Here is a 15,534-nt window from a genome sequence, read left to right on the forward strand (position 1 = left end):
TGGGCTATGCTTGGGCGGGGAATGGCTTTCATTATCATGGAGGAATGACATTGTGGATTTGGCTTACATTTTTCGAACAGATTTCAGGACTAGTTAGTTTGCAGTATATCTTAACAAAACTGAACAAAGTAGTTACGGTACTTATTCCACCCAGGTTATGATGCATTTTGTCATTGTTTAGCGCATTTAACAGTTCTATTGACTGGTTCAAGCAAATATCCTGTTGGCAAATTGTCACAAGTCAGCTTCGACTTCCACCCAACTCCCTACAGATTTCACATTATGCTCCCCAATAAAGAGGTGAAAAACAGTCCAATTTCTCTTTCAAAAAATATTTTCCAAACAATAGGAAAACAGTATGTCAGTAGTTAATTCTGAAGCACAAGGAGATGAAAGTCCTACTTTTCCTTTTTCAAAACTTCAGTGGGTACTGGGCAGATATGTATTAATATTTGCAAATATCCCTCACAACCTTCACTTTTTGATTCCCATGCTTTCATCTTCTCTTTTAGGTTCTGATGAAAGGTCTTCATATGAAACAATATTTTTTCTTGTTGTTAGACCTGTCACCTCATTCCACAATTCAAGTTGTAGAATTATTCTACATTGTACAAGTATAGTGACAATAAATGGCATATCTATCTATATCTATCTATACTTCACGGAAACAATCTCCTTGGTCCACCAAGCCCATAATGGGCCGAATGGCCTACTCCTGCACCTATTGTCTATTGTCTATAATGACCATTAAGCATCCATTTAAACTACTCCTAGATTAATTTCATTTTATTCTCTCTAAATTCACATGACCCCCCACTCTCCAAATTCTACCACTCACTTACACACAAGAGGAAATTTGCATACCAACCCATACCTTTTTAGGATGTGAGAGGAAACTGGAATTCACAAGGAGAACATGCAAACTCCGCAGAGAGAGTACCAGAGAGGGCAGAATTGAACCTCAGGCTGTATATGGGAGCTATGAGGGAGCAGCTCAACTGGCTGTGCACTGTGGCGCAGCTCATTCAAACACTTCATCCACTGAGACATCAACGTTACAATTAGTCTTTGCTATGAGAGGAATTATGAAACAATTTTAACAGATCGCCATCCTTCGTGTCCTTTTGCTGAAGCTGTTGTTGCAGCACACTAAATCTACCTGAATTATTTTAATTACAACCTAAAATGCAGAGGCATTTTGCTAACATAGTTAGATTCAAATAATTTTCCTGGTTATTTAATACAGTTTAACATTAATTACATTTATTATATAAAACAATTTGTTTATGCCGCCACTTTTGAATTTCCAACCCTGCATGTGTACCAATGCAGAAAAATTCCAAATAGAAATGTTATTGAAGACTTTATTAAAGTTCAAACCCGTCAGGCAACCCAACACAATGATACTGCAAGATCGTGAAGATGTTTTTGTGTGTAACGTAAGTGTCCCCTTCCTCAGGTTATCATGATGGTCACATCGTAATAAAGTGGTTCTGGACAGCTGTGGAGCATTTCAACAATGAGCAGCGTCTCCGGCTTCTACAGGTACACAGCAGCAGGAATCTTTCTTTAATGGTATCCGGCACAAAGGCTGGATGTTAGTCCGAACATTTTGGTTCATTGGATGCTTTTAATGGCTTAGTTTAACATTTCTTGTAACAATTTTTCAGAGCCAAACTGGCTATGTTAAATTATTTAATATTTCTGTTAAAATAACATATATGTGAATGTAATTAGAATGTATTAAATGTTTCTAGTTTAAAAAGATGTAGCTTAGAAGGTTACAATAGAATTACATTTGCTGATTAAAGAATTTTAAATTCTTTTAAATAATTCAAATATTCAAATTATTTCAATCACTTTCAGAACTGAGATCAATTTTGGTTAGTCTAATTCTGCAAGATACTGTCAGACAGCTGCATTGTTCAAGTTTTCTAGTTACAATGAGATTCTTCCTATTAAGCTGATTTTAGCATTATGATCCATGATTGCAATCATCGCACAGTATGTTTATGTGGAAGACAGTTTTCCTTTTCTTTAACAGTTTGTGACGGGGACATCCAGCATACCATACGAAGGCTTTGCCGCCCTCAGAGGGAGCAATGGACTCAGGCGATTCTGCATCGAGAAATGGGGCAAAGTGACATCACTGCCAAGGTATTTGTTAGGGAATAATAAAAGAAAATAAGTGAACACATGCTTCTTCACTGCGAAGCGATGCCCCATTTGCTTTGTACTTCACAATGCACCTGCAGGATTGAGATGATGAGACCTGCTAATTTCTTGACAACCTGAAGCAGTGTTCCGTGGTATTGATTTGCTTGGAGATATGATTTACATATCACCTAATTTCTTTCTCCTTTGCCTTCACTTCCCAGAAGGAAAAAAATAAATTGGATAGGCATATGGATGAGAAGGGAATGGAGGGTTATGGTATGAGTGCAGGCAGGTGGGACTAAGGGGGAAAAAAAGTTGTTCGGCACGGACTTGTAGGGCCGAGATGGCCTGTTTCCGTGCTGTAATTGTTATATGGTTATATGGTTATAAGGGGAAATTGAGCCCAGGACTGATTTTAAACAAATTAGCTTTATAATATTCCTGAAGGAAATAGGCAACGAAAACAGCAGAACTTGTTTTTGCAAGTATCCATTTGACAACGGTTTGCTAAAAAATAGTGTTGTATGACAATTGATTAGAACAATGCACTGGAAGTATACTTTGTTGTCCGGATGAAGGGTCTACACCTGAAATGTCGACACTCCATTTCCCTCCCTGAACTGTGTAAGAAGGAACTGCAGATGTTGGTTTAAACCGAAAATAAACACAAAAAGCTGGAGTAACAATAGACAATAGACAATAGGTGTAGGAGTAGGCCATTCGGCCCTTCGAGCCAGCACCGCCATTCAATGTGATCATTGAATGGGACCATCATGACACTCAGCGGGACAGGCAGTATCTCTGGAGTGGGTGATGTTTCGGGTCGAGACCCTTCTTCAGACTGGTTAGGGATAAGGGAAACAAGAGATATCGACGGTGATGTGGAGAGATAAAGAACAATGAATGAAAGATATGAAAAAAAGTAACGATGATAAAGGAAACAGGCCATTGTTAGCTGTTTGTAGGATGAAAACAGAAGCTAGTGCAACTTGGGTGGGGGAGAATAGAGAGAGAGGGAATTCCGGGGCTACCTGAAATTAATAATCATACCACTAGGCTGTAAACTGCCCAAACAAAATATGAGAATTTGCATTTAGCCTCACTCTGACAATGGAGGAGACCAAGGACAGAAAGGTCTGTGTTGGAATGGGAAAAATAATTAAAGTGTCCAGCAACTGGGAGATCAGGTTGGTTTAAACGGGCTGAGAGAAGGTGTTCCGCAAAACGATCGCCCTGTCTGCGTTTGGTCTCGCCGATGTATAAGAGTCCACATCTTGAACAACAGATACAGGAGTTGAAGTTGGAGGAGGTGCAAGTGAACCTTTGCCTAACCTGAAAGGACTGTCGGGGTCCCTGGACAGAGTCGAGGGAGGAGGTTTTGGAACAGGTGTTGCATCTTCAGCGGTTGTAGGCGAAGGTACCTGGGAGGGGATGATTTGGGTGGGAAGGGATGAGTTAAGCGGAGAGTTACGAAGGAAACGGTCGCTGCGGAAGGTGGAAAGGGGTGGAGATGGGAAAATGTGGCTAGTGGTGGGATCCCGTTGGAGGTGACGGAAATTTCGGAAGATTATGTGTTGTATGCGTTGGCTGATGTAGTGGAAGGTAAGGACTAGGGGGACACTGTGTCTGTTGTGACTAGGGAGAGGGGAGCAAGGGCGGAGCTGCAGTGTACCGAGGAGACATGAGTGAGGGCCTCATCTATGATGGGAGAGAGGAACCCCCGTTCCCTAAAGAATAAGGATATCTCAGATGTCCTAGTATGGAACATCTCATCTTGGGCTCAGATGCAGTGTCGATGGAGGAATTGGGAGAAGAACATAGAGTCTTTGCAGGAAGCAGTGTGGGAAGAAGGGTAGTTGAGATAGTTGTGGGAGTCAGTGGGTTTGTAATAGACATCAGTCAATAGACTATTTCCTGTGATGGAGACTGTGAGATCAAGAAAGGGGAGAGAGGCGTCGGAGATGGTCCAAGTAAATTTGAGTGCAGGATGAAAATTGGTTGTGAAATTGATGAAGTCCATGAGTTCTGCATGGGTTCAGGAGATAGCACTGATGCAGTCATCAATGTAACGGCGATAGATTTCGGGGATAGGGCCAGTGTACGGCTGGTACAGGGATTGTTCAACGTGCCCTACAAAGAGGCAGGCATATCTGGGGCCCATGCAGGTGCCCATAGCTATACCTTGAACTTGGGGGAGGTGGGAGGAGTCAAAGGAGAAGTTGTTGAGGGTGAGGACCGGCTCCGCTAGGCGGAGTAGAGTGTTAGTAGAGGGAAATTGGATGGTTCTGCAGAGGAAGAAATGGAGGAATTTAGGGTCTTCCTGGTGGGGAGTGGAGGTGTAGACTGACTGAACGTCCATAGCAAAGATGAGGTGCTGGAATGTCAGGACTTTCATATGAAGAAAGACTGGGTAGACTAGGCTTGTACACGCTAGAATTTAGAAGATTGAGAGGAGATCTTATAGAAACTTACAAAATTCTTAAGGGGTTGGATAGGCTAGATGCAGGAAGATTGTTCCCGATGTTGGGGAAGTCCAGGACAAGGGGGTCACAGTTTAAGGATAGAGGGGAAATCCTTTAGGACCGAGATGAGAAAAACATTTTTCACACAGAGAGTGGTGAATCTCTGGAATTCTCTGCCACAGAAGGTAGTTGAGGCCAGTTCATTGGCTATATTTAAGAGGGAGTTAGATGTGGCCCTTGTGGCTAAAGGGATCAGAGGGTATGGAGAGAAGGCAGGTACAGGATACTGAGTTGGATCATATTGAATGGCGGTGCAGGCTCGAAGGGCCGAATGGCCTACTCCTGCACCTATTTTCTATGTTTCTATGAGGGAGTGGGGGCTCGGAAAGCAGGTCATTAAAGAGATGAAGGGCTTGTGAGGTATCTTGGACATAGGTCGGTAGAGATTGGACCAGGGGTTGATGTATAAGATGGAGTTGAGGTAGGTGGAAATCATTTCCCTGGGACAGGAGCAGGCAGAAACAATGGGTCCGACAGGGCAGTTGTGTTTGTGGATTTTGTGGAGAAGGTAAAACCGGGCTGTGCGGGGATGGGGAATGATAGGGTTAGAGGCTGTACAAGGTAGACAGCCAGAAGTCATCAAATCAGAAATAGTGTGTGAGATTTAGGCCTGGTGCTCGTCTGTGGGATCATGGTCAAAGGATAACTGCTGAGTTCATCTATCCACACACTTTTTTGCATTGGAAGTACTGTCCTTCATACATGGGAAGTGTAATTTTTGCCACAATCTATTCCCAGTGGACAATGAACATGTTTACACTGTTGTTTCTTGCATTGAGTGGCAAGAAGATTTAGTTGCCATGTGCACTGGATATCAACCGGGACAATTCTTACTTACTGTAGCTTTGCAGACACATCAGATGCAATAGAAACAACAGCAAAATAATATACAATAAACTGTTAGTTATTCTAACTTGACCATGATAGTACAAACCAAACTACATAGAGGAACCATAGTAGAGCAAAGTCCAAAGTGGTTGGTGTGGAGATAGGTTTGTGGTTCTGGTTGTGCAAAGTGATTCAAGAACCTGATGGTTGACGAGAGGAACATGGAGGTGATAATCCTCGGATTCATGTACCTTCTACCCAATGATAGGAGTGAGATGAGAGCATGGCCAAGGTGTCTGGGTATTTGATGGTGATGAGCTGCCTTCCTGAGACAGTGCTTCCTGTAAATCCCTTCAATGGTGGAGAGGTCAGGGCCTGTAATGGGCCAGGCATTGTCCTTCCTGGCAATTATTTTAATATACTTTGAATATATTTTGAAGAAACAGCTTAAAAGCTCCAGTATTTGAGTACAGGTAGGACTGTAACACATCCACTAGTGTACTGTAAATGTCCTTAAGCCCCAAGAAAGTTTCAGCAATTAGTTCCATCAATGTCTATCTTCATCCTCAATTAAATCCTCAATGCAGAATGAGTGGAGAAGGAATGAGTGGAGAAGGTGATTAATATTCACCTTTCAAGATAGGTACCTTTTAAACCTTTTTTACAATTTACTATAATTTACTACAGGTAGTATAATCTAAAGGAATGTCAACCTTAGTTTTGAATTTACAATGAACTGCAGGTCTAAATTGAAGTTTGTTTGTTTTTTTTGCATGCTGAGCGCACTCATTCATCTGCCTTTTGCACCAGGATTAAGATATTGACTAAAGGAGTGAAATGGTTACTGAGAGATGACAGCTAGTTATTCAAATTAACAAGGCAGAACAAATTAAGGAAATTAAATAACAAGACGAGTTTGAAAGAGCAGACCTCACAAGCTGCTGGGGATCATGTTATACTGTAAACAACACTGTACATGCAATTTGCGCTATAACTAAATGCTGATCATTATGAAAATCATGGCTTTTATTTTTGAGAACTGACAAGTCCCAATTAAAGCAACAACATTTTTATTGGCTAGGATTTAACAAAATGGCTTAAATGCGTGATATAATCATTAAACATTTAGTGACCATAGTATCATTTCTGAAGCAAAGTGGAAGTGCAAAGATATCATTGGTTTTAGTCTAATGAAGAGGGCTCACACTTCAGAAAGAAATGCTGTCTCTCTGTTGCACAAATTGGAGGAACAGCCCTTCATATTTCTCTTAGGCCGCTTACACACTAGGAGTATGAACATTGACTTCTCTAACTTCAAGTAACCCTTTGCATTCCCTCTCTCTCCATCCCTCCCCCTTCCCAGTGCTTCTGTCTCTGACTACAGTTTATCTCTGTTTGCTTTGTTGTTACCTTCTCCCAGCTAACAATGATCAATCCTACATTTTCCTTGATCTCGATTCCCTTTGCCCTATTTTCACACCTTACATTTCCTTATCTATGTATCTCCCTCTCCCCTAACATCAGTCTGGAGAAGGGTCTCGACCTGAAATGTCACCCATCCCTTTTCTCCAGAGATGCTGCCTGATCCCGCAGAGTTACTCCAGCATTTTATGTCTGTAAATATTAGAAATTTCAGGTAATTTTAGAAGTAGGGATGAGAACAGTGGTGTACTATATATAAATTAAAACAGTTAAGATGATAACCCTGCAATTGTATAGGTGCATCCTTCTTTTTGCCAGAATTGTGATGCGGCCAAAGACGACTGAAAAATACTTTTGTACAAGTGCCATTATTTTAAAAGTAAACAATTACTTTTCTGTCACTGAAGTATTAGAACTTTCTTGACTCCCTGAGAGATATCCTGATGATTCTGCTTTTCCGAAAGCTGGGAGTAGAAATGTCTCATATTTAGACCAGAATTAAAGGATGTACCTTTTGGAAGGAGATGAGGAGAAATGTCTTTAGTCAGAGGGTGGTGAATCTGTGGAATTCATTGCCACAGAAGACCATCAATGGTTATTTCTAAGGCAGAGATTGATAAATTCTTGGTTTAGTAGGTAACAGGGAGAAAGCAAGCGAATGGGGTTGAGAGGGAAGGATAGATCAACCAAGATTGAATGGCAGAGTAGACTTGATGGGCAGAATGGCCCAATTCAGCTCCTATCACATGAATTAGACTAGATTATATTATATTTTATTTGTTGTCATTTGAACCCAGAGGTTCAAACGAAATTTGGTTTCTGCAGTCATACATACAAGAAGAAGAACCAAGACACAACACAATTTACACAAACATCCATCACAGTGAATCTCCTCCTCACTGTGATGGAAGGCAAAATCTTATCTCTCCCCAGCACTCTCCATTCACCTCCCGATGTCAAAGTCAAAGCCCCCGGCGGGCGATGGTAAATAGGTCCCGCGGCCATTAAAGCCGCGCCGGGCGATGCAAGGCCACACTCCGGGTCTTGATGTTGGAGCCCCCCGACGGGCGCTAGCAAGTCCCGCGGCAATTTGAAGTCGCGCCGGGCGATGTAAGGCCCTGCTCCAGGCCATGCTCCATCCCGCAACTCAAAGTCACCCAAAATAAAAAGAATCGAAAAAAAAAAATCGAGAAAAAAAAATAAAAAATCAATGTTTCCACTTTGGAAACGGCCGGTTCTCTGTTCTCTCGTCCCCGGGAGGGAGTGGCTGAATCTGAACACCCTTTTGATCCATGAACGGCTGTAACAAGATAAACCAACACCAGTCGCAGCTGCGGCGGAATCGAAAAATAAAAATCGAGAAAAAAAAAAAAAAAAAAATCAATGTTTCCACTTTGGAAACGGCCAGTTCTCTGTTCTCTCGTCCCCGGGCGGGAGAGCCCGCTCCCCTCACCTCCCCCTGCTGCCGTGGCCCCAAGCCATCTTCCCCCCGCACCACCCCCGCACCCCCCCCGCTGACCCCCCCGCGGGGCCCAAGCCATCTTGACCCCCGCTGGGTCCCACGCCACCCCCGCTGGGCCCACGCCACCCCCGCTGGGCCCACGCCACCCCCGCTGGGCCCCCCCACTCGCTGGGTCTACGCCACCCCCATGGAGTCCCCGCCACCCCCCTGAGCCCATTCATCGCTCGATCCCCGCAGACCCCCTACCCCCCCCCCCCCCCCCGCAAGAAAGAGGGGGGATGTGGGAGAGGGGGGACGGGGGAGAGAGAGAGGTGAAGGGAGAGGGGAGAGAGAGAGAGAGGGGAGGGGTGAGAGGAGAAGGGGGGAATTATCTTTAGTGAGATTTCAAAATTAAGGTAGGTTTTAGAGCTATTATATTTTCTCCTCCATATGAATAATATTAAACAATATCAAATAATATCAAACAATTGGAACTGCTTTCTTTTCCTTGATAACAATACTGAAAAATATGAATTCCATAGTTTGTGACATAAATACACATTTTAATGGGATCATTATATACAGATGTAACATTTCCATTTTGAGATCGGGGGGAGTGCTGGGGGCAAATATGTGTCAAGCCGATAGCCTAATCGTTAAAGAGTTAAAAGATAGCCCAATCGATAAAGTGCTGAGAAGAGGAATCAGAGCTGCCAAGGAAAGATACTCTGGGAAGTTGAGGAGCAAGTTTTCAGCTAGTGATTCTTCTTCAGTTTGGAAGGGCATGCAAGAAATCACCAGCTATGAGGAAAGCCCCCGCTCTTTGGACAATCGTCAGTTGACGAACGACCTGAATGAGTTTTACTGCAGGCTTGAAAATCAGAAACGTAACCCTGGTACCCCCTCCCCAACAAACACAGCCAGACCCCAGTCTGCAAAGAATGGACCCTGCACCCTCTCCTTCCCATTCACCACTTCACACCTACTTAAGGCAAGACTCCAGTATGAAAAGAGTGTAACCTTTCCCACCCCACCCAATACTTCACACCCACTCACAGCCTGACCTCAGTCTGCAAAGACTGGGTCCCTTCTACACCCACCCCACTCCAATCACCACTCCACTCCAATCACCACTTCACACCCAATGACTGCACCTCCACAGACACCTCTGTCAAGCTTCTCAAGTTTGTGGATGACAAAACCCTGATTGGACTGATCCAGGATGGGGATCTCTGCACTATTTTCAGTTTGACATCTTTCCTATAGCATGGTGCCCAGAACTGAACACAATATTCTAAATGCGGTCTCACCAACGTCTTATACAACTGCAACATGACCTCCCAACAGTCTGAAGAAGGGTTTCAGCCCGAAACGTCACCTATTTCCTTCGGTCCATAGATGATGCTGCACCCGCTGAGTTTCTCCAGCAATTTTGGGTACCTTATATACTCAATACTGTGACTGATGAGGGCTAAAAGTGCCAAAATACTTTTTAACCACCTGATATACCTGCGACACGACCTTCAAGGAACCATGCAACCATCAACCATTCCTCTGCCCACCTGGCTAATTGATCCAGATCCTGCTGCAATCTTTCAGAACCATCTTCACTATCTGCAAAACCACTCACTTCTGTATCATCAGCAAACTTCCTAATCTTGCCCTGTTCTGTGACGTTTCAGAGTGCTGGAGTAACTCAGCGGGTCGGGTGAGTATAGAAGTTGGGAGGTCATGTTGCAGTTGCATAAGAAGTTGCTGAGGCCGCATTCAGAGTATTGTGTTCAGTTCTGGGCACCATGTTATAGGAAAGATGTCATCAAACTGGAAAGGGTACAGTGAAGATTTATGAGGATGTTGCCAGGACTAGAGGGCCAGAGCTATAGGGAGAGGTTGAGTAGGCTGGGACTCTATTTCATGGAGCATAGGAGGATGAGGGATGATCTAATAGAAGTGTATAAAATCATGATTTGAATAGATATGGTTGAGTCTTTTGCCCAGAGTAAGTGAATCGAGGAGCAGAGGACATAAGTTTAAGGTGAAGGGCAAAAGATTTTTCACACAAAGGGTGGTAGGTGTATGGAACAAGCTGCCAGAGGAGGTAGTTGAGGCAGGGACTATCGCAACATTTAAGAAACAGTTAGACAGGTACATGGATAGGACAGGTTCGGAGGGATATGGATCAAACGTGGGCAGGTGGGACTAGTGCAGATGGGACATGCTGGGACGAAGGGCCTGTTTCCACACTGTATCACTCTATGACTCTATCTATCTTTCCCTCTCAAACCCATTCTCCTGCCTTCTCCCCATTACCTGACACACGTATCAATCAAGAATCTATCAATCTCCTCCTGAAAAGTGTCCATTGACTTGACCTCCACAGCTGTCTGTGGCAATGAATTTCACAGTTCACCACCCTCTGACTTAAGAAATTCCTGCTCATCTCCTTCCAAAAGGAATGTCTTTTAATTCTGAGGCTGTGGCCATTGGTCCTAGACTCTCCCACTTGTGGAACCATCCTCTCCAAATCCACTCCATCCAGGTTTTTACTAGGCTGGGACAGACTGCAACAGCTTCACACCATGTCCCAAAGCTTGTGTCCTGTCCTGCATCACCCAAGGCAGCAGAGACGTTATAGGAGAGGGCAAGCACCGTCACAAAGTAGCTCACGATAGTTTGGGTAACATTCAGGAATGTCTATGCATGTCACATCATGAATATTACTGAAGAACGGTCTTGACCCGAACTATAATCTATACCTTTTCTCCAGAGATGCTGCCTGACTCACTAAGTTACTCCAACACTCTGTGATATGTCACCTATCCATGTTTTCCACAGATGCTGCCTGACTCACTGAGTTACTCCAGCACTCTGTGACATGTCACCTATCCATGTTCTCCACAGATGCTGCCTGACTCACTAAGTTACTCCAGCACTCTGTGATATGTCACCTATCCATGTTCTCCACAGATGCTGCCTGACTCGCTGAGTTACTCCAGCATTCTGAGAAACGTGGCCTATTCATATTCTCCGCAGATGCTGCCTGACCCGCTGAGTTACTCCAGCATTCTGTGATATGTCACCTATCCATGTTCTCCGCAGATGCTGCCTGACCCACTGAGTTACTCCAGCACTTTGTGACTATTTTCCCTTCACCCATCAGCCCAAGCCCACTCTCCTCCTCCTTTCCTATGTTCCTTTCCACCCATAAACCTCTCTCTGCCTTTACATTTCACTCCTCTTTCAAATCTGCACTACTTATCTACATGCATTTTTCTTCTTCACTTTTTAGTCATAGAATGATGCAGTGTGGAAACAGGCCCTTCAACCCAACTTGTCCACACTGACCGACATGTCCCATCTACACTAGACACTTTGGCCCATATCCATCTAAATCTGTCCTATCCCTGTACGTGTCCAAATGTCTCTTAAACATTAGGATAGTCCCAGCCTTAACTACGTTCTCTGGCAGCTCGTTACATACACCCAGCACCCTTTGCGTGAAAAATCTACCTCAGATTCCTGTTGATTTCTGAAATATTGGTCATAAATTTGGTGCAAAAATGCTCCAAAACAAGGCTCAGAATGCATCAGAGCATCTAAAACTTTGAGCTTCCAGGGGCCTTAAGCGGGCCCTGGGCCCTGGCTTCGAGGGGCTTCACGCTTCGCGCTCGTGATGTGTGCAGCGCACACATTATTTCACATTCAATTTTTTGTAATCCTGTCATGCCACCCCCCTTTCTGAAAAGCTTCGTACTGGCCTGGAGTACCACCCCTGGCAACGTTCTCCAGGCACCCACCGCCCTTGGTGTAAAGAAACCTTGCCCCGCACATCTCCTTTAAACTTTACCCCTTTCATCTTAACACTGTACCCTGTAGTCTTTGACATTTCTACATTGGGAGAAAAGTTCTGACTGTCTACCCTAACTATGCCTCTCATAATTTTATATACTTCTGTCAGATCGCTTCTGAAGGGCCTGTCCCACTTGGGCGTCATTTGCTCCTCATTTACGCGACATAATTTACACGTCACGACACACGACGCGTGCGTGCATTACGCGCGCATGGCGCGTGGTGAGACATGGTGGCATAGGCAGTGACGTGCGGTCGTGCGCGGCGCCCCAGGATTTTGGGATTCACAAAATCTTTGGGCGCCACCTGTATGACGCGCAAATAACGCCCAAGTGGGACAGGCCCTTTAACCTCTGAGATTCCAAAAGAAAACAATCCAAGTCTGTGCTCAGAACTAGCGCTCCAGAGAAAACAATCCAAGTCTGTCTAACCTCTCTCTCTGTAGCTAATACCCTCTAATCCAAGCATCATTCAGGTAAGCATGTTCTGCATCCTCCCCAAAGCATCCACATCCTTACCTGTAAAGGGGTAACCAGAACTGCAACTATCTAAAAAGGAGCCTAATAAAATCTTCCTGCAATCAGTCAGTTGTAACTGATTCCACAAGATCTAACATTTTCATGGATTTTAACCGGAAAAATACTTTGCAAATAGTTGAAGATTTTGTCAGTTCCCTGATCTATTGATTATTCCACAGAATACTCCAACCTCAGACCCTGCAAAAGAGTACGGAATTATTGACAGCAGCTTCTGGATCTCCTTGTTTCTCTGGGTAAATAGTCCAGAAATTGCTGCCGGATTTACTCCATTATAATTGAAAATGCTGGAAGCATCACTATATTTCCCATTGCAAATTCAACACTTTATATTTTCCAGCTAAGAGCAGGACAAATATGACCATTAAAAATGGCTTTCAACGAGGTTGGGAACAGAAAATATAAAGCTGAAACATCCGCAGTAATTTCCAACAATAAAATGGAGATTTGACGAAGATTGAAGGAATGAATAAATATGAGGGAAAATATGTTGTAAGTCATAGACTGTGCTCAAAGGGGCTTTCACATATTTAGGCCAAGGTCTGTGTCTTGAATAGAAAAGCATTAATCATCATTTATTCAGTGAACTGATCTGGCCACCACATAATTTGGTCGAAGTAACCTGAGAGTTTGGTAATCATGATGTTTTCAGCACCGTTTCTGCATGGATTATAAACAATAACATAATCAGCATTATTATTTTCAGAACAATTTACTTATGCAGATGTACTTACGCCCAGACACAAATTAACTGCATGATGTAAGCCTACTATTACATGGGACAGGCCCAATGTAATAGCTGGCTTGCATCATTCAGCTAATTTGTGTCAACATTAGTACGTACATCAGTGTGTTGCACTGAGGCTATATAATGACAACACTGACAGAAGGGAAATCATAGCTATGAACCAGGAGATCATGCAGGATGGAGGGCATCAACTTAATCAAGGAATCAAGGCTTATCAGTGCTGTCAACTGCATAAGACCTGTGCATTACATAGAAACATAGAAAATAGGTGTAAGAGTAGGCCATTCGGCCCTTCGAGCCTGCACCTTCATTCAATATGATCATGGCTGATCATCCAACTCAGTATCCTGACCTGCCTTCTCTTCATACCCCCTGATCCCTTTAGCTACAAGGGCCACATCTAACTCCTTCTTAAATATAGCCAATGAACTGGCCTCAACTACATTCTGTGGCAGCGAATTCCAAAGATTCACCACTCTCTGTGTGAAAAATGTTTATCTCATCTCGGTCCAAAAAGATTTCCCCCTTATCCTTAAACTGTGACACCTTGTTCTGGACTTCCCCAACATCTGGAACAATCTTCTTGCATCTAGCACCTCACATTTATCAGCATTAAACTCCATCTGCCATCTTTCAGCCCATTTTTCCAAATGGCCTAAATCACTCTGTAGACTTTGGAAATCCTCTTCATTATCCACAACACCCCCTATCTTGGTATCATCTGCATACTTACTAATCCAATTTACCACACCTTCATCCAGATCATTGATGTACATGACAAACAACAAAGGACCCAACACAGATCCCTAAGGCACCCCACTAGTCACCTGCCTCCAACCCGATAAACAGCCATCCACCATTACCCTCTGGCTTCTCCCATTCAGCCACTGTTGAATCCATCTTGCTATTCCTGCATTTATACCCAACATTTGAATCTTCTTAACCAACCTTCCATGGGGAACCTTGTCAAAGGCCTTACTAAAGTCCATATAGACAACATCCACTGCTTTACCCTCATCAATTTCCCTAGTAACCTCATCAAAAAATTCAAGAAGATTAGTCAAACATGACCTTCCAGGCACAAATCCATGTTGACTGTTCCTAATCAGACCCTGTTTATCTAGATGCTTATATATATTATCTCTAAGTATCTTTTCCATTAATTTGCCCACCACTGAAGTCAAACTAACAGGCCTATAATTGCTAGGTTTACTCTTAGAACCCTTTTTAAACAATGGAACAACATGCGCAGTACGCCAATCCTCGGGGACTATTCCCGTTTCTAATGACATTTGAAATATTTCTGTCATAGCCCCGGCTATTTCTACACTAACTTCCTTCAATGTCCTAGGGAATATCCTGTCAGGACCTGGAGACTTATCCACTTTTATATTTTTCAAAAGTGTCAGTACTTCTTTTACTTTGAACCTCATAGTATCCATAGCTACTCTACTAGTTTCCCTTACCTCACATAATTCAATATCCTTCTCCTTGGTGAATACCGAAGAAAATAAATTGTTCAATATCTCCCCCATCTCTTTTGGCTCTGCAGATAGCTGTCCACTCTGTCTCTCCAATGGACCAATTTTATCCCTCGTTATCCTTTTGCTATTAATATAGCTGTAGAAACCCTTTGGATTTACTTTCACCTTACTTGCCAAAGCAACCTCATATCTTCTTTTAGCTTTTCTAATTTCTTTCTTAAGATTCTTTTTACATTCCTTATACTCCTCAAGCACCTCATTTACTTCATGCTGCCTATAATTATTGTAGATCTCCCTCTTTTTCCGAACAAGATGTCCAATTTCCCTTGAAAACCAGGGCTCTTTCCAATTTTTACTGTTTCCTTTCAACCGAACAGGAACATAAAGATTCTGTACTCTTAAAATTTCCCCTTTAAATGTCCTCTATTTCTCTTCTACATCTTTCCCATAAAACAAAATGTCCCAGTTCACTCCTTTTAAATCATCTCGCATCTCATCAAAGTTAGCCTTTCTCCAATCAAAAATCTCAACCCTAGGTCCAGTTCTG

At 43.2% G+C, this 15,534-nt stretch overlaps 1 protein-coding gene across 2 annotated transcripts in view; it reads left to right on the forward strand.

Annotated features, from left to right (window-relative positions):
* Positions 1–15,534, forward strand: part of hecw1b (HECT, C2 and WW domain containing E3 ubiquitin protein ligase 1b) — a 451,931-nt gene that overhangs the window by 423,283 nt on the left and 13,114 nt on the right. For both annotated transcript variants that reach the window (XM_055656760.1, XM_055656770.1), the window contains 2 exons: positions 1,460–1,545; positions 2,045–2,157. In XM_055656760.1, coding sequence (XP_055512735.1) covers positions 1,460–1,545; positions 2,045–2,157 — 199 coding nt within the window. The remainder of the gene's footprint in view (positions 1–1,459; positions 1,546–2,044; positions 2,158–15,534) is intronic.

The sequence above is a fragment of the Leucoraja erinacea genome, chromosome 2, assembly GCF_028641065.1.
Source record: "Leucoraja erinacea ecotype New England chromosome 2, Leri_hhj_1, whole genome shotgun sequence".
Lineage (NCBI taxonomy): Eukaryota > Metazoa > Chordata > Chondrichthyes > Rajiformes > Rajidae > Leucoraja > Leucoraja erinaceus.